The sequence below is a fragment of the Phaseolus vulgaris genome, chromosome 1, assembly GCF_000499845.2.
Source record: "Phaseolus vulgaris cultivar G19833 chromosome 1, P. vulgaris v2.0, whole genome shotgun sequence".
NCBI lineage: Eukaryota > Viridiplantae > Streptophyta > Magnoliopsida > Fabales > Fabaceae > Phaseolus > Phaseolus vulgaris.
In genome coordinates, this window is record NC_023759.2 from 7,394,423 (window position 1) to 7,421,290 (window position 26,868).

The window sequence follows — 26,868 nt, forward strand, 5'->3', positions numbered from 1 at the left end:
AGTGTCCCATAACAAAAATCATTCGTAAAAATAATTCATTTGAATATATACTGATGTTAATAATCACTTAATACTTTAACTTTAAGTCCAAATCATTATTTTGTAAATAGAAACATAGATTAAAGAATAATAGTATGATTTATTAATATAATTGTCACACTTTATGCCATTTTAAGCTATAAATGTATAGTGGTGCTCGTTGTGAATAATGTAAATTAAATGATATATTTCTTTATATGTCATTTTGTAGTATAAATGATATTTTGAATAGTTGTTGTGAAAGAGTGATTATATATTTTTGATATTTTTTGGAAAGTTTATTTAAAATAAGTCATAATATTTGAGAAACTGAATTGTTTCTTATGTTTAAAAGAAGAAACAATTACCTCCAAGATTTTGAAAAGTTATTTAATTATGTTAATATGTATTAATGTTACCAACAACGTTACCAAAAGATTTTTAATTGTCATTGTTCACATAAAAAATATAATTATTTTAAAGGTTTCAAAATTCAAATTATGAACATTATTAATTAGAAATATAATAATTATAAAATTAATTTGAGGGTTTTTATTATTATAATAATTACTTTAATTTTATATTTTAAAAATTAATTTCCATATTTGCAATTATCAATTATAAAAGTGATCAACTATACATTTATATTATTAAATCAAAATAAGTTTTGGTGGAACATTTTTCTAGTAGTTCTAATTAAATTGAAGTAAATAGATGATTAAGTTGAATGTTTAAAACATTAAAATTATATGGATCGTAATAATTAATTTAATTAAAATAATAATAAAAATTAGTTTGCATTTTGATAAAAAAGAAAAGATTAGATAAAGAATGTGACAAGAGAAAGAATCCATGGAGGCTTGGGCAGTGTGACTACGAAATGTCCACGATATGCAGAGGCAAGAAACGAACATTTTCATTCAATCCAAGCGTAATTACAATAAAATCCGTATTCACAAAATTTCCAAAGCCGGCGCCAATTTGAATCCCTGGATAAGGTTACATTCATTTCTTACACTCTCCTTCTTCCCCAAATTTCCCACTACACAGAGAAAGAAGAGAGACTCTGTCAAATAAAACCCTAATAATGGCCACACTTCAAGCTTCACTTCTCTCAAAACCTTCTCTTCCATTTCCCTTCCCATTCCCATTCCCATTCTCGTTCCTCTCTGCGAACCACTCCCCATTCGCCCTCTCCTTCCACTCCACGCGCCGCCTTTCCTCCACGCTCCTCTGCTGCACCTTTCGCTCTGACAGCGTCGGTTCCCGGTCTGAACCCAATGACAACCCATCCGAATTCGGTTCGGGCGACGCCGAAGCGGACGCCAGCGCGGGTGTAATTTATTCGACGGAAGAAGGTGCAGTTTTGGTTTCTGATTCGGGCGAGGCGAGTTTGGAAGGTGCGGAGACTGTGCTGCGGAGTGGCGCGGATTTGGAGAGCGAAGGAAATGTGGCGAATGGAAGGTTTTCGATAGTGGTGTTATTTGTGGGACTGTGGGTGAAGGCGAGGGAGCGTGTAAAGAAGGCTTTCGCGGAGTTTCTTGATTGGTGGCCGTTTTGGCGGCAGGAGAAGCGCGTCGAGCGGTTGATCGCGGACGCCGACGCGAATCCGCAAGATGCTGCTAAACAGAGTGCTCTGTTTGTGGAACTCAATAAGCACAGGTTCGTTTTTTGAATTTGGAAATGTTTTCTTTTGATGACTGCTCAAGAATATAAGGTTCTTGAGCTATTTTTGTTCGTCTACGGTGGCTACGGGTAAAAGTAAAACTAAGACGATTCAATATGCGTTGAAGTGGTGATAAAGTTTTGCGCTTTGATTGCTCATGCATGTGCTCGTGCAAGAATTGTTCGGGTTTCGTGTGTTTAATGATGTAGGACAGATGAAAAATTGTGAATTGTAGTTAGATATATGGATTTGAGAGTTATTGGAGAATGTAGCTCTTGTAGTGCTTACAGAAAAAGAAGAAAATGTTACATTAGAGAAAATTTGGCCAGGTAGACAATTACACTACATAGGTTTCTGACCTGGAGGCTTTTTGTGTCAGTTTGTTAGAATATGTATTAATTTGTTTGATTATGTTTGTTTTTCTAGTCCTGAATCTGTCATCAAGCGGTTTGAACAAAGGGATCGAGCAGTGGACAGTAGAGGGGTTGCGGAATATCTTCGAGCTCTTGTGATTACTAATTCTATTAGTGAATATCTTCCAGATGAGGATTCTGGAAAAACTTCTAGCCTTCCTATCCTGGTAATCATTTTGTAGCATCATGTTTTTGGTATTATGTTTTTCAATTTTTATTATGTGTAACCAAATTCTTAGTGCTTCATATTCATTGGTACGGGTAGAGGGGTTTTCTGTACATCTTGATTGGCATCTATTTATTTCTACTTGATTTCCATAAGCATCATGTATGATATTTGGATTTCTTTTGTAATTGGTAATTTAATCTGTGACTGTTTTTATCAAAATGCTTAACTGATGTCTGTTTTACTGCTGAATTACATTATTATTTTGAAAGTATATTTTTTCTACCAAAGTTCTTAGTTTCACGCTTCTTCATCAAAATTAATTTTATTGTATTCTTCCTGATTTGTTGTCAGTTATGATTAATTTTTTTTAAACTTAAGTTTTTGGATGTGCTCATCATGGAGCTTATCCAAGAGGTAGTGCCATTAGTATGCGTACTTTTGGAGGATGACGTGTTCCTAGTGGGAGATTTATTGAAGGGAGGGGAGTGCGGGTATTAAGCTTTTGGCATAGTTGTTTCTGTCAAGATGGAGCAAATGACAGATGTAAACTGTAGTAGTCAAATAGAGTGGATGAATTGCAGAAATGCTTCAAGCGTTGTGTCACTGAAAATGCCAACAAGATACATAAGGTTAGTATTGTTGAGACGTTGATGTTGTGGTGCATAATTGACATAGACATGATAGGTTTAGGAATGAATGCAATTAAGAGAACTGGGAGAGGTCTTAGATTCTCTTTGGAACTGAAGATATGTTTGGCCATGTGAAAAGAAGACACATAGAGTAGGAGCCTCAGTAAGAAGAATGGAGGCAGTGCAGGATAGTCCTTACTTGAGGATAAGGGGAAACCAATAAAGATTCTAGATGAACCCTTTGAAACAGAGTTGTATCATATCCAAATAGACTTTTGGAGGATTTCGTTCATGACAAAACAATGGTCTTGTTTAATACATATAATTGACATGTCTAGTAGGGAAGACTCTTTGGTGGTGTCTTTTTTTTTTTGCATAATAAATTTGATACTTTTTAAGCACTTATATACAGTGTTTGGCAGTATTTCTCTAACATGCCTTTCTGGATGAGTTATTTTGCACTCTCCTTTTGCCTTTAAACCCATGATAGATTTATAATGGACCCTAATAGATGATTGTTGTCCTCCTATGACTGCATGATAAGAGATGATTTGTAATGTATACTTTCTTTTGATTATAATAACAGCCTTTAGACTTTTTAGGTCATGATGTACCTGTGTTATAATGGAAAACTGATGGTAAACCTATTTTTCAGTTGCAAGAGTTGAAGCAACGTGCATTGGGTAACTCAGATGAAACTTTTCTTAATCCCGGAATATCTGAGAAGCAGCCATTACATGTGGTTATGGTAAAATTTATTGCAAAAGGCTTTCTCTGTGCTTTTATTGGTTATCATTTTTAAATCTTGTGGGACATTATTGTTTAATTTTTCTATTGTAACCCAGATTCTTTTTTGTTTATTTATTCATTGAAACTCATGAAAAGCTCTTTCCTCCTTTAGGTTGATCCAAAAGTATCAAATAAATCACGTTTTGCACAAGAGCTTATCTCGACTATTTTGTTTACCATAGCTGTGGGGTTGGTCTGGTACGAGTCTTCAGTTTTTCTTTCTTCCCTCTTTTCTCATATATAATCCACTATTTGATTTTATATACTTGTATTTGCTACTGCACATCCTTTCAGGTTTATGGGTGCTGCGGCACTTCAAAAATACATTGGAAGCTTGGGGGGGATTGGACCTTCAGGAGTTGGATCAAGTTCTTCCTATGCCCCAAAGGAGCTAAATAAGGAAGTGATGCCAGAAAAGGTTAACTTGTTAATATGTTCTTACTTCTTTACTCAAATTTCTAGAAAAGTCTGGAAAATATGTTATTCTCTATTTCTTGAGTGTTATATGATTCAATAGCTTTCTCTTGAATAAGCTAGAAATTTTGACTGCTAATCAGTATTTGGATGAGAAGATTCTAGGTGCAATAGGTTAATTAACAATGATATGATTTTTTGTGTTGAGCAGTACTGTTCTGGAAGCTATGAGTAGGCACATCTTGTGATCATCGATTTATTGCCTTCATGAAATGAATTTTTGCTTATCAAATCAAAAGAATGAACAATAACATGATATATGTTATGCCTTCTTAAATCTTTATCTAAATAAAATAATCTTACCTAATTATGTCTACTTGCTATTTTGTGGAGGAGTCAACAACATAGTGGGAAGTTTGCCACCTCCATAATTTCTGAATGATATCTGATTGTTCTGTTAGCCTGCTGTGTAGAATATACACAAAACCCAAAAGTCTGCTACACCATACAAATTCTGATTTATTAATCTTTCCCTATCATGCCTTCTCTTTACTTGCAGAATGTAAAAACCTTTAAGGATGTGAAAGGTTGTGATGATGCAAAACAAGAACTTGAGGAAGTTGTGGAGTACCTAAAAAATCCATCTAAGTTTACACGCCTTGGAGGAAAGTTGCCAAAGGTCTGAAGAGGTTAATTTATCATTTTGTTCTTTTTTTCCTGCTAGCTTTTGTTCATATTCTATTTTTTCATACATGGACTTCTTATTTCTTAGTAGGAAAAACTAATTTTTCATCGCTGTTTATGATCTGATTCTCTCTAATCCTTCTGAATATGCATACATGTTATGTTTTGGTCATCATAATGAATGATAGTTATAAGTACATTTTTCGCTTGTCTCATAATAATATATCATGATTTTTTGGTGTGTATTCCTTGTATTTTGATTGTCAAGTGTGGCTAAAGTGTTCCACTTTTCAGGGGATTCTTTTGACAGGAGCACCTGGAACTGGAAAAACTCTGCTAGCGAAGGTCAGTTAATTTCTGTCCTGTCTTTTACAGTTTTTATGATGTTATTGTGTTATACAATTATAATTTGTTGGTCTACTTCCATATTCTTTTGGGATTGTTGTCATTCTCAATATGCCACACTACACTGTATAAGTTTTCTATTAGGAAGTTCAGGAATGACATAAATGGACTTTGGATCTTGTCTCCTGCATTGATATTTTCTTACACTTTACATTATTCTTCTGATCTGTTATTGTAACTAAAATTCTTCTTTATTGAAATCAATCTTCTGAGTTAATCTATTGAAATTTATCATTGTTATGATCTAATAGTGTTTGCTTTATCTGGGACCTTGAAGGCTATTGCTGGAGAAGCTGGTGTTCCCTTTTTCTATCGGGCAGGCTCTGAATTTGAGGAGATGTAAGTCTCTTTTGCTTTTCTATAATGCATTAATTGTGAGCATTGACACTTATTATTTATAATGCTGCAAAATGATGTGGGTGCATTGCATGTTATTTTGAAAGTAACACAACACAAAAATGCTTTTTGCATTGCAACCTTGATAATAAGAATACAATTGTGAACTGTGGTACAAAATATATTGATGCATGCCTGTTTTTGATTGCGAAATGTATTTTATTTGATATTGTTATTCTAATGAACTCTGTAGAGTTATATGAAATTTTCTTAGTATCTCCGTATCAAGGGTTCCCATTTTTGTGATGAACAAGGAATTGGCCTTTTGTGATATTTATTGCTAGGGAATAAATTCAAATAATCGAAACAGGCAAAATATATGCAACAGAATGATGAGTTCATGACATTCTAAAATTTCTTTTTTTTTTATGTTTGTGGCACTCTATCAGGTTAGATTAGATACAATGTTTTCATGTTTTCTAGGGATGACGATGGGTAGGGTTGAGTAGTGTGCTATAGTTATTTTTCTCATACATGCAATTGCAAAAGTCTCCACAGTTGTACAGGTAGTAACTTAATTTCCATATCCATTACTACTTTGCACTTATATATTCATATTTGCATTGCACCCATACCTATTAAATTTTGTGGGTTCTTATTGAGCATGTATTTATCCTACCCATTGTGGGTGTGTTTTACGAGTATCCACAGGGTCCGAATAGAAGTGTATGTAATTCTTGGATGGTTTGTTTTGCGTGCTGACATATATAGTAACAACCTTTATCACATTAAAGAATGTTGTGATATGTTCTATGTTTGGTTTGGAAAGAAAAACAAAGGAAAGGAAAAAAAGAGTGGAAAGTAACTAAAGCAAAAAAAGTAAAATATAGAATAAAAATATTTTCATTTAATAATTTTATATTTTATTATTGAAAAAATGATAAATTGACAAAAAAACTATACTATATAGTTTCTATTTATTGCTTATTTATATTATTCGTATATGTTTTTGAAATAAATTCTAAAACTAAATTTAAGTTATTGTAATTTAATTTAATATTTTTAATTGTCAGTTTATATATACAAAGTTTTTCCAAACACAATTTTTTTGATTAGAATTGAGAAGGTGGATGAGTCTAACTATTCATCTTGGGCTTCCAAAATTGTGTTATGGTGAAGTGGGCACTTGAGGTATTTCCTCGGTACAGAAGTTGCACAGTCAAAAAATGGTTTGGTCATATCCTATAGAAAATATGCTTTGGATATTCTAGAAGAAATAGGGATGTGAAATGCTAAGTTTGTGGACTTGTCTATAGATTGAGTGCCAAACTTGTATCTAACCAAAGAGTATTGTATTACAATCCTATGAGATACTAAAGGTTAGGTGATAAGTTAAATTACCTCACTTTTTTTAAATTATCCTTGTTAAGGCCTTTGGAATGTAGTTAGACGGATCCTAAAGCATATTAAGAATGCTCTTGGAAAAGCCTTATTTATGAAAATTAGGGAAATACTCAAATTGTTGGGTATTATGAAGACAAGTGATAGATGCTCCACCTTAGGTACTGTGTTTTTTTGTTGGAGTTAGTTCAATGTCGTGGAAAAACAGTAAACATGTTGTGGCAAGATCAACTGCAGAGGCAGATTGCAGGGCAATGACCTTGTGAGCTCATATAGCTAAAACAACTTCTTAAAGAGCTTAAATTTGAAGAAAGTTCTCAAATATGCCTTATATGTGACAAGTAGGCAATTTCACGTCACCTTTAATCTTGTCTTTCTTGAGATGACCAAACATATTGAAGTGAATTGTCATTTCATAAGGGAAAAACTAGAGTCATTTCATAAGAGACATCACCACTATATTTTTCAACTCTAGTAAACAATTGCCTGTCATATTCACCAAGTCTTTTGAGTAAGGATCGATTATCCACAAGCTGGGCAATTAAAATTTATATGTTTCAACTTGAGGGGGAGTTTAATAATTATAAGAATAAGAAGCAAATCTTTTATGATAAAAAAATATCTAGATTATATATGTATTATTAGAAACATTTTTATTTATGCCTTTATCATAACTTTATTATTAGAGTATATAAAATCTTCTCCATTTATTGTATTGATTTCATTTTCTCAATGTAAATAAAGCATTTGTGACGTATTAGAAACATGGTATCAGCTCAATCTCTCTCTCTCTCCTATAGTTTGACCGTTATCTTGAAATCTAAAATAATATTGTTATACTATTTAAATATTATTATTGACACTACTCATTATATACCTTTTTCTTTGTTTGTTTTATTCATATATATGCTTTTAAAGTAAAAATAAAACAATTTATTTTTGTTTTAAAATTCGTAACTACATATGTTTGTATAGAAGTTGCTACACTTCCACTTTGTACCATGAAGGATTAATTTTTTTATGTGGGTCCATGCTTTTTCAATTTTTTCTTGATGTGTGTTCCAATCAATTGAAAGGATAGTTGTGGCTTGTTTTCTTTTCCTACCTAATCTTTTCTGTCATACGAAACATACTATATGTTTCTTTTCATATAACTTCTCTTTCATGCCCAGGTTTGTTGGTGTCGGTGCTCGGCGTGTAAGATCATTATTTCAAGCTGCGAAAAAGAAGGTCTATTGTTATTTGCAAATGGTTTCCCCAAATTGTCTACTATTGTGGTTTTTCACCATATCAAATGGGTCCTTTTTTTTATGTTTTATTATGAAATATTTATTTCTCTTTTATCTTTTTATAGGCACCTTGTATCATTTTCATCGATGAAATTGATGCTGTTGGATCAACAAGAAAACAATGGGAGGGTCACACAAAGAAGACATTACATCAACTACTTGTCGAAATGGATGGGTTTGAGCAGAATGAGGTATCTTTGAATAGTTTGGAGTGCAATTTGTTCCTGTGGTTTTAGAAATTGATTTTGATAGAATCGTGTAACTTATGTTGAATAGGTTAACTTGTTATAATTGGTTAACTTATGCATAGTTTCGTATTTGATCTATATGGTAGGATTAATCATTACTGTCTTGCATCTTTGATGTAAGGAACTCCTATAAATGATTGAATGAACTTCTATTAGGTTGGTATCAAAGCGGCCAACCTAGGTGCATGAAGTCCATGGGGGTGCCTTTTGATCGCTAGAAGGACTTCATGCTTCCTCAATTTCTCTTGTTGGCCTCTCTTGTCCTTGCTCCATTATGCTTTTCCACCTTTCCTTCTAATTGGAGTTTGGCTCCCATTTTGAACACCTTGAGTGTTCTTTTTTTACATGTGTGCTCTTTGTTTCTGATATGCAATGACATCTAGACCTGTCCACTCATTTAGTAGGTCACCCACAATTTCTTTAGAGAGGCTTCATGGAAAAAATTATTTTCTCTTGGTTAGCATCTGTGGTTTCTTGTTGAAGGTCTTCATGATCAATTGGAAGATGGTGTTACAAAACAATTAGACAAAGTTTAATAGTGGAAAAAGATTTTCAGCTTTGTTGCTTGTGGCAATTTGTGGAACCCAATATATTGGGAACTCTTAGAGCGTTCAAATTGTGTTACTCTTTTTGAAAGGAGGTTAAGAGTAATTTTTGCAAATGATATTTAATGATTTTATGTCTTCCGCTCATGACATGACTTCTTTTATTGTTGAAGCCCAATGGGCTCTTGAGGAATTGAAGATGTTTTTAGAAGTTGATAATTTGGAAGAGATTAAGAAGTTAGATATGTTCTATATGGTTATGATTCTTCGTGTCATGTACCTATATCTTGATGATCTTCGAGATCATACCCTGTCTTGTCAAGAAATTCCATTGATGGAAAGCCAATAACACTATTGCTTCGTGTTCCCACTATTACTCGCAGAAATCCATATGATTTTGCTGAATAATATGGCATCTCCATTGAGACTGCTCATAGCTTATAACTTGATGCTAATATGGCATTTCACCACCAAGGTGATGCTACTCTTACAACTTGCTTCCTCATAAATAGAATGCTCTTTTCCTTCCTCGACAATAACATTCCCTATTCTATCCTTCGAATGATGAACCTTTTATTCATGTTTCTATCCTTGTTTTTGTGTGTATGTTTTATTCATGACACGTCCTTGGAGTTTACACAAAATCCCTGCAAAAACTTTCATGTGTCTTCCTAGATATTCTCGTATACATGTTTTATAAATTATAATGTTCTCTTTATGGTCTTAAACAATCTCCATGTGCTTGGTTTGGTGAATTCAGCCACATTGTACAAACTTTTGTTCTAAAATGTAGTGAAACAGATAATTCAGTTTCGTATTGTTGTACATATCTTGAGAAATGCGCATACTTAATTGAGTATTTTGATGATATGGTCATTAAAGGGAATGATGTCACTAAATCTTTTAGCTAGATATGTATTTATGCAATCACTTTTGAACCGAAGATCTTGGATGTCTTAAATACTTTATAGGTTTTGAAGTGGCTCGATCAAAGTAAGGTATTGTAATTTCTCAAGGAAAATATGCTGTAGACAATCTACAAGAAACGTGTGTGATTGATTGTAGGTGCGTGAATAGTCCTATGGATCTAAAGTAGAAATTAACGGCATAAGAAAGTTAGCCCATCTCATATCCAAAAAGATACGAAAGACTTGGGAATCTTATTTCTCTCACTATTTCTAAACATGACTTGTCTTTTGTGGTTGGTTGGAGTGGTTAGTCAATCTATGTAGGATGCTTGTCTTTGTTATTGGAATATTTTCATTTGCATCCTCAAATACCTCAATAAGGCCTCGGGATATGGACTGCTATATGAAGATAAGGGAAGTACTTAGATGACTAGTATCATGATGTTGATTAGGCTGAATCTTCTATAGATAGGTGATCCACTACTGACAATTGTGTTTTATTGGAGGCGATATTGTTTCTTGGAAATGCAAGAAACAAATTTGATTGCTTGATCTAGTGTCGAAGCTAAGTACATGATGATGCATTTTGACTTGTGTGGATAAAACATTTACTTCAAGGGTTCAAATTTTGTGACATTCAACAAATGAGCATGTAATGTGATAACTAGGTTATTAACATTGCCTCCAACTATGTATTTCATGGTAAAACCAAACATAAAGAAATTGGTTGTCATTTGAAGTTGTTGTCAAAGGATATTTGTACAAAGTTTGTCAGCTCCAATGATTAGTTCAAATCATGGTAGTTGAATCGTGAATCGGAGAGCCTATATTTCGAATCGTGAATCGTAAGATTCATAAACATTTAAAAAATATAACATAAGACATATAAACATGTAAAAATATAATTAACAATCACAGTTACATTAAAAAAGAGTTGTTATATCACTGGTCATGTTAGGTTAATATTTTGGCAGATTAGGTTAATATTTTAATGGTTTGATTGGGCTGGATTATATGACCCAATTCCTTGTAAAAATATAATTAATAATCACAATCACATTAAGAAAAGAGTTGTTATATCACTGGCCATATTAGGTTAATATTTGACAAAATTAGGTTAATATTATAATGGTTAGATTGGGCTGGCTTATATGGGCCTCTTTGTTAAAAGAAAATATTTGATTTAAGAGCAGCAAAAAGATCTCCCCTATTTTCTCTTCTACTGCAAAAAAGAGAGTACTTTCGTGCCTCCAATGCCTACGACTACATCACCTCCGACGACTGCAACGCCTCCGACGACGGTAGCGACTCCTCGGTATCTTCACTCGTGAACCCAAGTGTCTTGCGCCTCTCGCTGCTCCAGCGTGTGCTTCACCACCGTTCTGACATTCACTTTGTCGTCCTGCCTTCGTCGTGTTCGCACCTTCTGGTTGTCCACCTCAAGTTCAATATTTCGTTAATGGTGCAGGTTCGCGAGTAAAAAAGTTAAAATTAGGGTTTTTATAAAACCAATTCAAGTAACCCAACCCAATTCACACCTAAACACAGAATAAAACCCAAGTCGCGATACGAAACAGTTTCGCGATTCATACAATTCATGATACGATTCACACTATACAACCACGATACGGGAGTAAAAACAATTCTTCTCACAATTTGTATCGTTGGGCTCTGAAACCGTATCGTATTGTACGATTCGTATCGTGAATCGTACGATACTTACTACCATGGTTCAAATATTTTGACTTCGTCCTCGAGAGAACCTCAAACTCAGTTTTATGTTCCTAACTTGGTACATACAACTTGTATGCTCTAGCTTGGGAGTGTCAAAATTGTGTAACTGATTTAGAATAGGTTAATTTGTTCGAATAGGCTAATTTTTGCATTGTTTCCTATCTGACGTATATGGTAGGATTAATCATTACATTTTTTTTATCTTTAATGTAAGGAATTCCTGTAAATGAATAAATGAGAAAAGGTAAAATACACTCTTGCATTGTTTCCATGCTTATATCTCATGTAATTCATTATTTTATCTTGTAGGGAATAATATTAATGGCTGCAACAAACTTGCCTGATATTCTTGATCCAGCTCTAACAAGGCCTGGTAGATTCGATCGACATGTAAGTCTTATTATTTTCCACAATAGATTAATCTTTTAAGAGAAATAATATAGTGTTGAGTGGTAGAGACATCGGTATATTAGGTTGAAAATCGTGTTTGACTGCACAATAGATGCCAATGCATGTAGGCTTATTACATTAATTACACATAAATAGAGGATATTCAATTTCCTCTAAATTATTGATTAAATGCCTATGAACCTCTATTATTAGACAATCTATGTTGTCAATAGTGGTTGGAGTGGTCGTGAGGCACAATACAAATTTTGTTGCCTTGTGTATTGGAGTCTTGGTTGGAGCAACAACAATAGCGGTGGTGTAGGGTTCGTTAATTGTTTTTCTGCGATGTTTTCTTGCATTGTGCTTAGGAAGCCCAATTGAAAACTGCATTGCCAATACCCCACGATCACAATTTGCTGGTGTTGACCTTCTGTTTGTGTTCTGTCACAACCATTTCACTTTGAGAGGGTGGTGCTGGCTAACAGAAAATGATGGCTCTCGTAGGTCTGGTTTCATGATGTAGTATTCTCATTTCTCATCGGATGGGCCCTGGACCTCAATTTTAATCCTACCATATAGGTCAGATAGGAAACAACACAAACTTATCCTATTCTAAAAGTTGACCTATTCTAATTAAGTTATTCAAGTCTGACAAATAGTGCCCTGTTAATAGCTATTTTAGAGAAGTTCCTCTATTGGACATGCAAAGAAACTGGCACATGCTTTTGCACTTTGTTTCAGTTTTTGGGTTTCTGGGGTTTCACTTGATCGCGGGCCAGTTCTAGGTTTGCTCTTCTTGCAGCCTAGTGACAAGATGATGAGTCAAGGTTCAAGCAGTCTCTGATTAGGTTCAGGTGTGCTTTGTAGGATGGAATATGCTCTGCTTTTATTTGTCCTTTTAGTTTCTGTTATAATAATTTTGTTCTGATGGTACAAGTTAATTTCCTATATAATGAGAGTTGCTATATGGTCCTTGTATGTATAGTAGTGCCCAAAGGAGTACATAATGTAGAAGATATAGAAACTAACAAATTCCAATACCAGATTGTTGTACCAAATCCAGATGTACGAGGTCGGCAAGAAATACTTGAACTCTATCTGCAAGATAAGCCTATAGCTGATGATGTAGATGTTAAAGCAATTGCTCGTGGTACCCCAGGGTTCAATGGGGCAGGTGAATTGTTATTTATTTATTTGAGATGACTTTTTTATAAATGCAAATCTTATACTCCTTCAGGTTTTTCTATTGGACACGCAAAGAGAGTGGCACTTGCTAATGATTTGTTTCTGAATGACTTTTTTCTATTTTTATATATCTCCTTGAACTAGATCTTGCGAACTTGGTAAATGTTGCTGCCATTAAAGCTGCAGTTGAAGGTGCAGAGAAAGTAACAGCTTCACAGTTGGAGTTTGCAAAAGACAGAATAATTATGGGTACTGAGCGGAAAACAATGTTTATATCTGAAGAGTCAAAGAAGGTATATGTATATGCCAGTACATCTTGTATTCTGGTTTAGTGCTAAGAAGTTAGAACATGTGGATTGTGCTTATGTGATTGATCTAAACTATAGGCAGGGAGCACAGCATGATTGTGATTACATGTAATTTGCACGACCAGTGAGTGTTTTTTGGAGTTTCAAATCTGAGCTTTTGATAAACAATATAGCACTTGGGGAATTCTACCCTTAAAAGAAAGTTGTTAATAAAGGATAACTGAACACTTAAATACCCCATCACACATCTCATACTACTCTGTATGAGACTTACACATCTCATAAACATAATGCCGAAGTCCCTTTTATAAGACCATCTGATAAACATCCAAGCAGCAAGGGAACCCATCCTTAAGAGCTAGTTGTTAATTGGGGGAGAGCTAAACACTTAAATACTCCACCAAACAACAATACTATTCCATATGGGACATAGGCACCCAATATTATCTGTTGGAGATCCCACATCGGCTAGAGATAAAGATACTCCTTAATACTATCCATGTTCCTATAAGCTTTTAACGGGTTGGGTTATGCAACCTAGAAGGAAAAAAAGCTGTGATGGACCTTTTTTTATACACAACTTATATTTATATTTTCTCAACTGATGTTAAAGCTATTGAATAAAGTTTTATTCTTGAACAAAATTCTCTTTGGGATTTATTCTTGAACAAAATTCTCTTTGAACAAGATGATTTTGAATAAGAAATATTTCAAGAAATGGCTCAAATATTGTGTGCAAGTGTGGACACATCTGATGAGAACTGTTATAATTATAGAATCAATGATCAATCTTATATAATCAAGAATATCTTGATTATATATGTATTATTAGGAACATTTTTATTTATTTCTATATCATATCTTTATTATTAGAGGATATCAAGTTATTTGAGTGCATTCTCTGAAGCAAGAGTAACTTTTGAAAAGAACTTGAGAAAATTTATATCAAAGAAGTGATTTTTACAAAGCTTATTCAGGCGAATCTGAGGCACTGCATTTTTTAAATTTTTGCGAATGAAATTTTCGTGCTAAATTATTTCGAGTCCAGAGTAGAGACAGTTTCATCAGGCCTAATCTCAATACTAAAATTACTATAGCTGAAAATTTGAAGCCTTACATTGCAATTTTGTTTGTGAGAAGACACTGACATTTTATATTATAGGGAAGAATTGATTGACAGTCTTATAAGTAATTATTTGCTGTGTCAGTAGTTAGCTAGTGATTAGGACATGGTAAATTGGTTTTTTTATATAATTATTTTTGTCTAAGTGATTTTTCTGAAGTAATGCTCAAATTTAGAGAAATGCTAACAACACATTCTTTGATGCACTCTTGTTCATTGGACCCACCATTAGTAGTATGTCGAGGAGTGTTTTTAGCAATTATTTTATAGCTCAGTTTTATAAACTATTTTAGCATCTTTTATACCTATTTTATTTAGAATAATCAGATTTTGTTGGTACGATATAATGAAATGTTCTGCACTCTGTAGAGTCTGTACTGATCTGCAATCATAAGTATATATATGCTTTAGATTTAATAATATTAATATGTTGATGTATTTCTTAGAAAGTGAACTTTAAGTCTAAGTTAACCTCACAAAATCGACTTGTAAAGTGAGGTTTAATTTGGCTATATTTCTAGTTAATGCAAGATCTCTAATACACCTTCTTATGCTGAGAATTGAACATCTCAAGTATGAGACTAAATATTTGTGGGTGATCTGATAATTTGATAATAGATGACATGATAGGCTCGACAACCTTTGCTTTGACAGACTCTGATGCTATCTTAGAAAGTGAACTTTAAATCTAGTTGAACTTAACTAATGGAATTCTAAAATTTGATTTGCACTCACTTATATATTATAATTTGATTGTATCTATAGTCAATATAAAATCTCTAATAGTATTCTTACAGTTATATTTGTTAATCTTGGATTTGAAATTTTCAGCTCACTGCCTATCATGAGAGCGGCCACGCAATTGTTGCCCTTAACACTGATGGTGCACATCCAATTCACAAGGCAACAATCATGCCACGTGGATCTGCTTTAGGAATGGTCACTCAGCTTCCCTCAAGTGACGAGACATCAATAAGCAAGAAACAGTTGTTAGCTCGCCTTGATGTTTGTATGGGAGGAAGAGTTGCAGAAGAGCTTATCTTTGGCCGGGATTATGTCACAACTGGAGCAAGTAGTGATCTCCACACTGCTACTGAGCTTGCCCAATACATGGTAATTTTATGCTCCCCTGTATTGTGTTTAGTGCATAAAGATAACTTTTTCAAAAAAATAGTTCAGATTTCTAATTGGAATTTGGAACATTTTACAACTAGTACTTAAGTAATTGCAGCTTTCTTTTTCCAAAATTATTTGTTAGATGACATTTAGATTTTTCTGCTGAAATTATTGACTTTTATTGTGTTATTTTTTCTCTATGCACAAGGTATCAAATTGTGGGATGAGTGATGCAATCGGGCCAGTTCATATAAAAGAGCGACCAAGTTCTGAAATGCAGTCACGTATTGATGCAGAGGTAAGTGTTATAAATTGGTATCCTTTATAATTGATGAACAATCATATTTGGGTTGTTTTCTTCCTATTCTAAGAAGTGTTGTTTTATCAAAAATAAAAATCAGGATAGGACTTTGACTAAAATACTTAATCTGCAGGTTGTGAAACTCCTTCGGGAAGCATATGATCGTGTTAAAGCCCTTCTGAAAAAGGTTTGTCGATTAAATTATTGTCTATAAATTTTTTCTTTGGGAAACCTTTTTCTTTCACTTTTGGGGTTGGACAAGTTTTTAAAAGAATAATTTCATTAAGAGAAGAAATTATAAATGGTTTGGAGGATAACAAAGCACACAGTTTTAAAAAAAAACCCATCAATTGAGGAAAGCTTCCAATCTGTTCGGATCAGTGGGCTGATGACTCTCAGCTCTTCTAGCTTGTATGTTATACTATGTTAGATTCTGTCACTTTTCCATTTTAGGTTATTTATATCCATCGTTTTAAATGATTTAATATTAACGTTTAATGATAGACATATTAGAAGGAATGCAAGCTATTTCTATCTAGGTTTTTTCCTGTAAAACCAAGAATTTAATGATTAGTAGTTAAGAACTCTTGTACTTAGAAGAGTTTAGCTCACTGTTAGGTCTGACTCATGAGTGCGGTGCCTGTCTTCAGTGAGCCAAGCCAACTAGTGGACAAGAACACACATTCTTGATATGAAGGTGTGGCTGTTTTTAAATCAAAACAAATGTGTCAAATAGTTATATAATAAGATTTGGGGGCTTTCTGACTGGGGGATCATTGACACAAAGCAAAATTCAAACTAAGCAATTTTTGTTGTTGTTAATGACATTGATTAATAGAAGTTGTCAACCTTGAGCAAATTTGAGATCTGGTAGTCTGGCATATGGAAATTCATAACACTAGTAACTTGTGACATTATTTCAGCATGAGAAGGCATTACATGTGTTGGCGCACGCTTTATTAGAGTGTGAGACACTTAGTGCAGAAGAAATCAGGCGAATACTTCTCCCATATCGGGAAGGACGGCTACCAGAACAACAGGAACAAGAAGCAGCGGAAGGGGATCTTGTGTTAGTGTAATTTTTTCTCTCCACTTCCCGTCCATCACTGTACTATTTTAGGGGAAGCTCTGTACAGTATACCCCAGAAGCCCTACAGATGCATGCTATTCTTGTCTAAGATGCACATAGGAAAAAAGACACAACGTTGGATATCTGCTAAGCAACTAATGCTACTTAACAGTGGCAAAATGTCAGCTACTAGATTACCATCATCCTTGCTGAGGGCCTGAGGGAAATATATTTTTGGTGAGAACAATGTATCATGTAGGACTTTACCATTTTGACAATTGTATTTGAAAGCCTATACATAATTCATTTTTTAAAAATTTGTTAAAAACATTCAGTGACCTTTGTCTAGTGGAACATGGTACAACACCCCAACAAGCCTGGATACTGATGACTGCAGCTTTGCACAAGATGTCTAGCATATTCTGCATCTATTTATTTAACAGCAAATAATACTTGAAAATGTTATGAATAATTAATAGATCCTGGATTTAGTAATACTCTTTGCACAGGGTGCAACCACAGATGATTTAATAAAAGTACACCGTGATTTGACTACAATTCTGGATCCATATGAATTACTTGAAGTTTATCTTTGAAGTAAGCAAGGTTTATTTTGATTACTTGAAATTATATCAATGATGTAATACATTACTTGAAATCTAAATTTATCCCTTGTTATTCTGGTGCTTTGCTAAATACGCAGTCGAGAAAATTCACTCGAATTGTGTTCGATTTTATTGAAAATCGAAAAGTTTCATCTAACAATTATCCATTGTTAGATGATAACTCACTTAACTACCCAAAAGATTAAGTATATTCACTCTTTTTCAATGTTTTGATATTTAAATTTAAAAAATAATAAATTTGTTTTGAAATATTTGCCATCAATTAATCAATTACTCTTTTATAGTATTATATTTTTTAATTATTATTATTATTATTATTATTATTATTATTATTATTATTACTCATTTATAAATTGTGTTTGATTTTAAATGATAATTTGTTAAAAGGTTAAATGTGTTCGCACTTTTACAATCGTTGAAATATGTTCTAATATTATCATTTTATTAGAATTGTAATAAATATGGATATGAATATATGAGCACTTTCCAAGCATGAGGTCTTAGGAATTTGAATTCCATATATGAGAAAGAGCTTCCTTATGTTGCACGATATGTTGTAGGAAAAGCTATTTGCAGAATTGGCACAATGCAATGCCAACTTTATGGTTTTACGTATCTTAATGATACCAAAAGGTTAAATATTTTCATTCTCTTTTGGTTATGGTTTTTGAATATTTCAATTTAAAATATAAATATTTTTGAAATGTTTTGCATCAATTAACTTTTCTATAATATTTAATTATTTTATTATAATGGATTTTTTTAATTATTATTATTACTATTGTTATTATTATTACTATTTATTTATAGATTTATGTTTGATTTTATTAAAAATTAAAAAGTTGTGTAGTATTAAATAATAATTTACTGAATTATTAAAATGTTAGATTTGTTGACTTTTTTATCGTTAAGATCATTCTGATTAAAAGATATTATAGATTTATGATAGTATTTACCTAATTATTTTATTTTGTTCTATTTCAAACACAAGTCAGTAGTAATTTTTATATTATGATTCGATATTGTAAATTCCCGTTACGTTGTTCTAGTAATTTAAGTCCTAAAAATCATATTGAATATGATAATTTTAAATATAAACATACTGAATAATGAGCAAAGAGTTTTCAAACAATAAAATAATTCATATTTCTTTATTTAAAAAAATTATATAATAATAATAATAATTATTAAATTATTTATTATTATTTTAAAATTATATAATAGTAATTTTTTATATATATTATACATGTTATTTGTTATTATTTTTTTTAATTTTATCAAACTAAATTTATATAATAAATATTATATTTTAAAAATAAATTACGTGTGTTGTACGGGTTAAAATACTAGTTAACTATTATCAAACAGTTTATGCGATCATTTGTCGTTTTTTTTATTCTTGACCTCTTTTGAAAGTGAAAAATGAAAAATGAAAACTGTTAAGAAGATGAATATCTTTAGTTTTAAATTAATTATTTTATTAAAAGTCATTTATATTTTTTTTTCTAATTTTTAAATAAATACTTATTTGTGTTTTTAATAAATAACTCAGTATTTGTTTTCTAGTTTTTAAGTAACATTTACTTTTATCATGTTATAAATGACTTTAATGTGTGCTTTTCAAAGAAAGTGGTATAATTTAGAATTTTTATTGCTAAAACTTTTTTATTACTTATTTGGTCAAGTTGTCTTTTACAAAAATGATTTTAATAAAGGTTGTGAAAGTGTCAAACGATTTATATGGACAATACAAACAAAGTTGAAGTTGTGCTCATGTTACACAACTTTTTGATGGGTTGTGGAGAAGTCATGTGGTAGTTTCACTTCTTTGCTTAATCTGAGATTATGTTAACTTAAAACCTTTAATAAAATAATACAACTGAAGTTGATAATTGTATTATTTTACATTAAAGCCGTGTCATACATGTATGACTTCAGTTTGATTTTGAAAAAAAAAAGATTTGATACATGAAAGTTTAATCGAAGGTTTTAGCTTTTTTATGGTGTGATATGTTGATGAGTTTTTACGACAAGTGTATCACTTTGTCAGAAGTAATAATGTGTCTCTAAGGAAGGATATCGAACTCACAAGAAACAATTTAATATTCAAGTAAAAGCTTCGCTAAATAATAAATAGAATAATAAAATTTTGTTGAGAGTTGTTATGATAGAAATAATTATCAAGAAAACAAGTCAAAGAGTTTGCAGCTACAAATGGAAAAATAGGGATCAAGTTTCATCTTTCTCACTCTTTTGTATTTTGATTAGCATGACAATATTCGGTCCTTTGATTGATATTGATGTTCGTATAAAAATCATTTATATCAATTCTTCACATATAAAATTATTAAGATGCTTCCTAAATATCGATTCCTCGCATATTTATAAAAATAACTTATCTTTTAAGATTAGGCGTTGATAGCAATTAACATTTAAAGTTTATTCCTAACACTAAAATATGTTAAGTATTATTGTTTAGGTCAGAACCTTAAAAATAATTTTTAGTCAAATTTAAGATTCTAGATCAAGAATTATAAGCAAAACAATAGTACCAATAATAAATCAAGAACAAAATATTATATTAATATATTAACTCAATACATAAGAGTTTGATCATTGACCGTGAAAGAGCTAAAGGAAGCTCCCTCCTCTAAAACTGAAAGTGAAGAATTTGTGAACATCGTTCTAGATGCCCTGAAGCCACCTGTTGATGCTGGCAAACAAAATAGAGGAGAGGATGACTAATCATGAAATTATAATTTTACTTTTAATATATGATATAATTATATTTGCTAAGCCTGTAACTATATGATTATATGTGTTGTAGAAATAGGTTTAATTACACAAGCATGTTGTTAGTATAGTTAACAACCTGTTTTGAATATGAAGTTACTAGAATGAATGACAAAGGACTTGTAACCAAGGGAGAAAGAAAACTAACTTGGAAAAAATGCATAACACTTTAGGCATGGAGTCATACAAGTTCCAAACACATAGCATAAGGGGAGGCTCCATCTAGTGAGCTAAGTGACCCACCAAAGAAAGACATGATTGGGTAAGTGACTTCAACTAGACTGAAGCAATTTTGTATTGGATTTTAAATCCAAGAGTAAGCATAGGGAACATGGAAAGGATCAAGGCCATTTTTGTTCTTAAAAACCTATAGCCAAACAACCAACCTATGAATAAAAGGAAATAGCCTTGTTTGAACCTTAATTGTTTATACACATACCCTAAGCCACAATTATAAGATCTTAACTTTACTCAATCTTAGGTAGAGAAGAAAAGTATGCGTAACTAAAACTGAAATGAAATAGTTGGTTGAAAAGAAATAACAAAACGAAAAATAATAGTTGGTGTTGGAAAAGAAAAATATTAGACCAAAAAGGTATGAAAGAAAAATTTGACACACCAAGAAACCAAGGGTTAGGAATAAAAGCTAAAAAGGAAGGGAGGTACTTGTTGAAGATGGATGAAGCTCATCTCTACCTAGTCTTAGTGTGTTTGATGTAGATGTTAGCTAAGTTGCTTTGTAGGTTGCTATATGGCTTAGATGATTCTGTTGTTTAGGCTTGTGTGCTGTCAAGGTTGCCTTTTGCTGCATGACCCATCCTAGATGCCAAATCAAGGTAGTAAGATCAAGCTCATGATGTGGTTAAATGGTTTTGGAAAAGCTTTTTAAAGTTTTCTTAAATGGTTGATTCAGTACAAAAATAAATATGTTTTATAGAGAAGTAATCGGTTTATTTCTTTTCTGTTAAAGGCTTTTCGAAATTCTGTTAGGGCACCAAAGGTACAACTCAGTCTGTTATTTCAGTTAAGCTGAGCTGACAGCTTTATCATCTTTTAACATGTTGTTTTTCAGAATCAATATGTTGTTTTGCTTGCTGCTCTGTAACTGTTTTTTAAAAGTGGTTAGAAACTGTTCTCTATAAAAGAAAATGCCCTTCTCACGTAAAGGGATGCTGAACAATCACAGTTTTAACAGAGATACAACATTCTGTGTGTGAGAAAGTGAATTGAAAAGGTTTTGCAAAGGTTTTTCAAAAGTGAAATACATGTGAGCTTGTTCTTGAAGAACCTTGTGCTGGATGAAGGTGATGGTACTGTCTTGGAGCAAATAGAACAACTGGTTTATGTTCTTGCAACATTGTTTCAGGTGTAATCTTTTCCTTATTCATTCTTGTATTGGTTTTGAGCGTTAGTCACTCTAGACAGGGTTTCTTGGAGTGCAAGGTATGCTGGAATAGTGTTTTTCAGCCTTGATAGTTGAGGTTCTTGAAGGGTTCAAGAACTGCTGTGTGTTTGTAATTGATTGTATCAGTTTTTAGTGGATTACACCTTGGAGTGAGGTGAACTGGACGTAGCTCTTGATGAGTGAACCGGTATAAAAATTCTTGTGTGGTTCTTCTCTCATCCCTGCACTTAATTCTGTAATTTCACATAATCTGTCAAGAAAGGAATCTGTTATATTGAAACTAAATCTGTTAATTCTAGACCTGGTTAAATTTGCTGTTCTAACTTGTTAATCAATCCTTCAATCATAAATCAAGCTGCTGTGTGAATCTGTAATAAGATAAGAAGGGTAAACTGGTTCCTTTAACTAAACTGTGACATTTGGTTCATTACTCTAGATGGCTTATGTTAAGTAAAAATTGATTAATTCTGTACCTTAAACTGCAACTTTATAAACAGTGAAGGTTAATCAATTTGGATCTGGTATTGCTGCTGGTTGATCTAAACTGTGCTGATCTTGTTTTAATTGTGCCAGATTCATCTGTAAAAACAATCTGTTCCTTTTAATATCAATCTGTTCTTTTCACCTCTGTTACATAGTAAATTAGATTGTTTGCGAAAATTTGATTCTTAGACACTGCTTAACTCTAACAGTACTAAATTGTTACCCTCTTGTATTCTCTTAATGAGAGTACATTTGTATCCGAAGAAAAATCAATCTTTCTTGTTAGCCCAACCACATTACAAGACTATAAAGTCCTTAGTGATCCATGTTAACCAAGCAAACTTAAGAAATGTAAATGATATACAAAGCTAGCTCAGAGTTGTTGAATCCTTAAAGTGTAACAACTAGTTGGGAAGAGTCTAAGAATAAATGTTCAAATTGGAAAAACTAAGAGAAAAATGAAATTGTGCTTGGTTTAAAACCTTTTATGATGAAACTATATTATTGTGTTACCATATTTTGACATTTAGTATACTGGAAGATGTTGTGTTGAGGTAAATTGCACAAGTTGATTATGTCTCAATTCCAAAACTAACTCTTGAAAATAATAATCATGGTTTTATTATATGCATTGTCTTACAATATCAAAACGGAATTTGCAAGATCATTTGCATGAGGACAAGCAAAGATTCAAGTTGGGGGTTATTTGATAAGTGTCAAATTGTCATAAAATTCATATCAAGTTAAACATGCATAATGAGTGAATTGCATGGGAAAACATCACAAAAGCATGCATTTTTTTCCTCAAAAACGGGTCTGACTCAAAAGGAGAAGAAGAAATTGATGGAAACTTGCAGAAAAAAGATGAAAACAGAAAAAAAAAACAGAGGACCCAAGAATTGACCAATCCCTCAAGGCATGAAGAAAGGTGATGCAATTCTTCTTAAGTGTTGGATGGAATTTATGGAAGGCAAAGAAAATTGTAGATTTGTAGAGGAAGCACTAAATAGTCATAGGGGTTCTTAGTTTGGGTGTGAGATTACAAGATTCAAAGGCTAAGGAAAAGGTTAGGTCAAGTTCCTTGAGTTTCTAAGAATGCAATGAGCATCAATGAAGAGAGACTTGGATAAGTGTGTTGATAATTTCAAAAACACAATTTCATATATCAACCAAATTTAAAATGTACAAGAGAGGATTCTCTTATTTATAGCCTAAGGAGACTACTAAGATGACTTTTGAGTTAAAAAAGTACTCTTCATTCCCAGCATGACATGTGACAATCCTAAGTGCAAGAAACTCTCCACTCATGAGTTGACACATGACATCAAGGGATTGGAGAGTCCTTTGCATGAGGAGCCTTGCTTAGTCTTTAGGAGAAGCTTGAAGAGTCACTCTTTACAATGAGGAGATGCCTAAAGAATGTCTTGTTTGGAGAAAAAGATATTCCTATTCTAAATTTGGCTAAAAAATACAAAGCTAGAAAATACTATTTTATTATTTTACATTTTATACATAACTAAGGCAAATGTTATCTTTTTATATTCTTATTTTTAAGATTTAGTTCTTTTGGTTTGATTGAATTCTTAATGCTTGATAGTGATGAACAACCATCTATGTCTATGGAACTTGAATGATATTGAGAGACACATTTATTTTTCTGAGCTCTTTCAAATCAACCAAGTATATTAATATCTTGGAACAAAATTGAGTACTTGGCTTGAACTGTTCCATCTTAATGCAGAAACAAGTTATTGTAAGTCAAGAAATTTATTATGATAGTTTGTTGTTCTAGATAACCATGATCAAGGGATTGACTTGGTTTGGTCATAAGGAACAATGAACTTGAAAAACATAGTATTTGTAAGTAACAATAAAAAAACAAATTTATAAAGTTACTACTTCAATCCCAACACTTGTGATGAAACATTTAACCTTCTGCTGTGTTTGTACCACGTTTCAATCTCACTAAAAAATTAGAATTATTATATTTAATTGATATCACCTATGCAATCAACCTTTATTGTTTTTTCACTTCATTACGAAAGATATTACTACTTTGATAATCTTTAGTCCATGTGGATACAATAATCCCCTTATCAACTGTACTATAGTTGACTTGGTTCGTCTGTCGATAATAGATTTAATAAATCACCCCAACACCCACATCATATATAATGTCTTCTAAATGATCTTTCATCTCTTCTTCATAATTTTCTTTTGTTCCTGACATAATATTTCTTCGTGTGAAATCAATATTGTATAATTCTTCACTATACTGGAGAAGAATAGATGATCACGTATTTCCTCCAAATCCTGACATATTTTATTTAGAGAACGAACGCAAGGACAATAATACGTCACATTGATAGGTTTTTCATTTTAGCGAGCAAATTGTAAGAACTCATCAACTCCCTTTTCACACTCTTAACTAAAGTGACGTGCATTCATCCAACTATGCTTCATTACTATGAATGTTACAAACTCCAACATTAACCACGTAATTTGAAATTCTTAGTTTTCTAATTGAAGGTGAAACCCTATCCATTCGAGAAAATATTTTTCATAATTTCGTTACACATACAAACAAAACCTATTATCCCAAATTTGATAAAGTTTCGACAAGGTTTTGCATTTTTCTGGAGTACACAAAATGAAAGTGGTGGCAAAGCACCACAGTAAAGTATGCACTTGGAAAACAACACCAAATGGTTTGAAGCGAAATTTTATCAAATGTTACAATTTGTACGTATTAAGAAATTATGAAAAATTATTTTTCCAAACTGTTCAATTGCACAATTCAATATTTAATACAAATCATTAATGTTTAACCATTTGTATTAAATCTCAACTTGGAAATAAGATTCACTCAATATGTGCATGAATAATACTTAAACTAAATAAAAATAGTACAACAAAAACATACAATATCATCCAAACATATTACAATACAACTTACTTATATGATCAATCTATATTGTATAAATTACCTATATTTAAAAAATTATAAATAAAATGAAGTTTATATAACTAATGATGGAGATCACGTTCAAGACCAAATGGAGGCCAATATTCAAGGACAAGAAGAGGAAGAGGCTCAAGTACTAGACGCTCATGGAGTTGGTAGCCCACCTCAAAGGCTTACAAGAAGTCAATTCAAAGCATTAGGAAATAATGGGAGGTTGTTCTCTCTTTTTGTAATATCTTTGTTTGAAGGTGCTTAGAGGGAAACATAAGAAACCTCTTTTGTAAAAGCATCTTTAGGTCTTTAGTTTAGGAAAATAGTAGGAAGCTTGGGGGTGTGAGCTTAGTAGAGGGGTGTAGGCGTAATAGGGAGGTGCCAAACTAAGAGAGGAAGTCACACCTTCCTCATGCTCTAGGATTGGCGCCACTTTTATGTCATTAGGGGGGAATTTTGAATTTAATTAGTTCTTCATTTCAGCACCTCTTAGGCTATAAATAAAGGTTCTTACCTTGTAAAATTCAGATTGGAAATTAGCAATAGAGAAACTCTACTCAATTTGAGAGAGAATTTGTGAGAATTTGATTTCTCCTTCACCTTGTCTTATCTTGAGTGCATTTGATTCTCTCAAGTGGCGGCACTAGCTCACTCATCTTGGAGCCTTCATCCTCTAAGTGGCGTGATCATCAAACCAAAGCATCCGTCTCCATAAGTTCTTCTTTCTTTCATCTCCATTTTATATGAAGCTTAAACATGTCTTAGTTTCTTTTGTTCGGTTCATCTTCCTTTCCTTGCACTTTTGTTCGGCTGATTTCATCTGATTCTGTTTTAATCCAGTTCAGTAACTTCTTTTCATAATTCTGTTCGGTTCATTTGCTTTCTTAAGAGTTTAAATCGGTGCCTTTGCCTTTTTACACAATTTGTTCGATTCAATTGACAATAGATGGCTCCTCCATATGAGTTTGGTGTTTGGTGCAAGTCTTGGTGAGTTCTTGAAACATAGAACCTTGATCCAATTCTATTATAAGTTCCTAAACTATCTCCAACTCAAGTTGAGTCCATAGAATGTCAAAGAATCATCTCTTCTTTGCTAGTGGATTCATATCATGTGGTATCTAGAGTTTAGGTGTGTTCTTGTTTAATTTTGAGTTGTGTTGCACTTTAATTCAAGAGCTCTATAATTCTTGTTGTTTACATTTCTGTTTTTAGGCTTATTTTGAGTTTTATTGCTGTTTTCTTAATTGTGCCTATCATATGTTTGTGTATTTTCCTTTTTGAATTCATACAAGTTTTGTCATAGTCATGTTTTTCCAAGATTGTCATCACTTCTTGTAGTACTTTTATTGCTTTTTTTTTGTTTCTTACTTTGGTGTAATACAGTTTTCTGAGTTTAATACTTGATCCTTTGTGCATTTTCTGTTTTAGTATTGAGTTCATACTTGTATTTAAGACCTATACAAGT

At 32.5% G+C, this 26,868-nt stretch overlaps 1 protein-coding gene across 1 annotated transcript; it reads left to right on the top strand.

Moving 5' to 3' along the window:
* The first annotated feature begins 849 nt into the window (after positions 1–849).
* LOC137813432 (ATP-dependent zinc metalloprotease FTSH 11, chloroplastic/mitochondrial-like) lies at positions 850–17,698 on the top strand. The gene is made up of 17 exons (XM_068615678.1): positions 850–1,680; positions 2,111–2,264; positions 3,551–3,643; positions 3,797–3,882; positions 3,979–4,102; positions 4,658–4,777; positions 5,077–5,127; positions 5,465–5,526; positions 8,097–8,154; positions 8,279–8,404; positions 11,958–12,038; positions 13,083–13,212; positions 13,368–13,516; positions 15,486–15,767; positions 15,979–16,068; positions 16,205–16,258; positions 16,995–17,698. The coding sequence occupies exons 1-17, from the start codon at positions 1,106–1,108 to the stop codon at positions 17,148–17,150; spliced, it is 2,391 nt and encodes a 796-aa protein (XP_068471779.1). The 5' UTR covers positions 850–1,105; the 3' UTR covers positions 17,151–17,698.
* Positions 17,699–26,868: the final 9,170 nt, after the last annotated feature.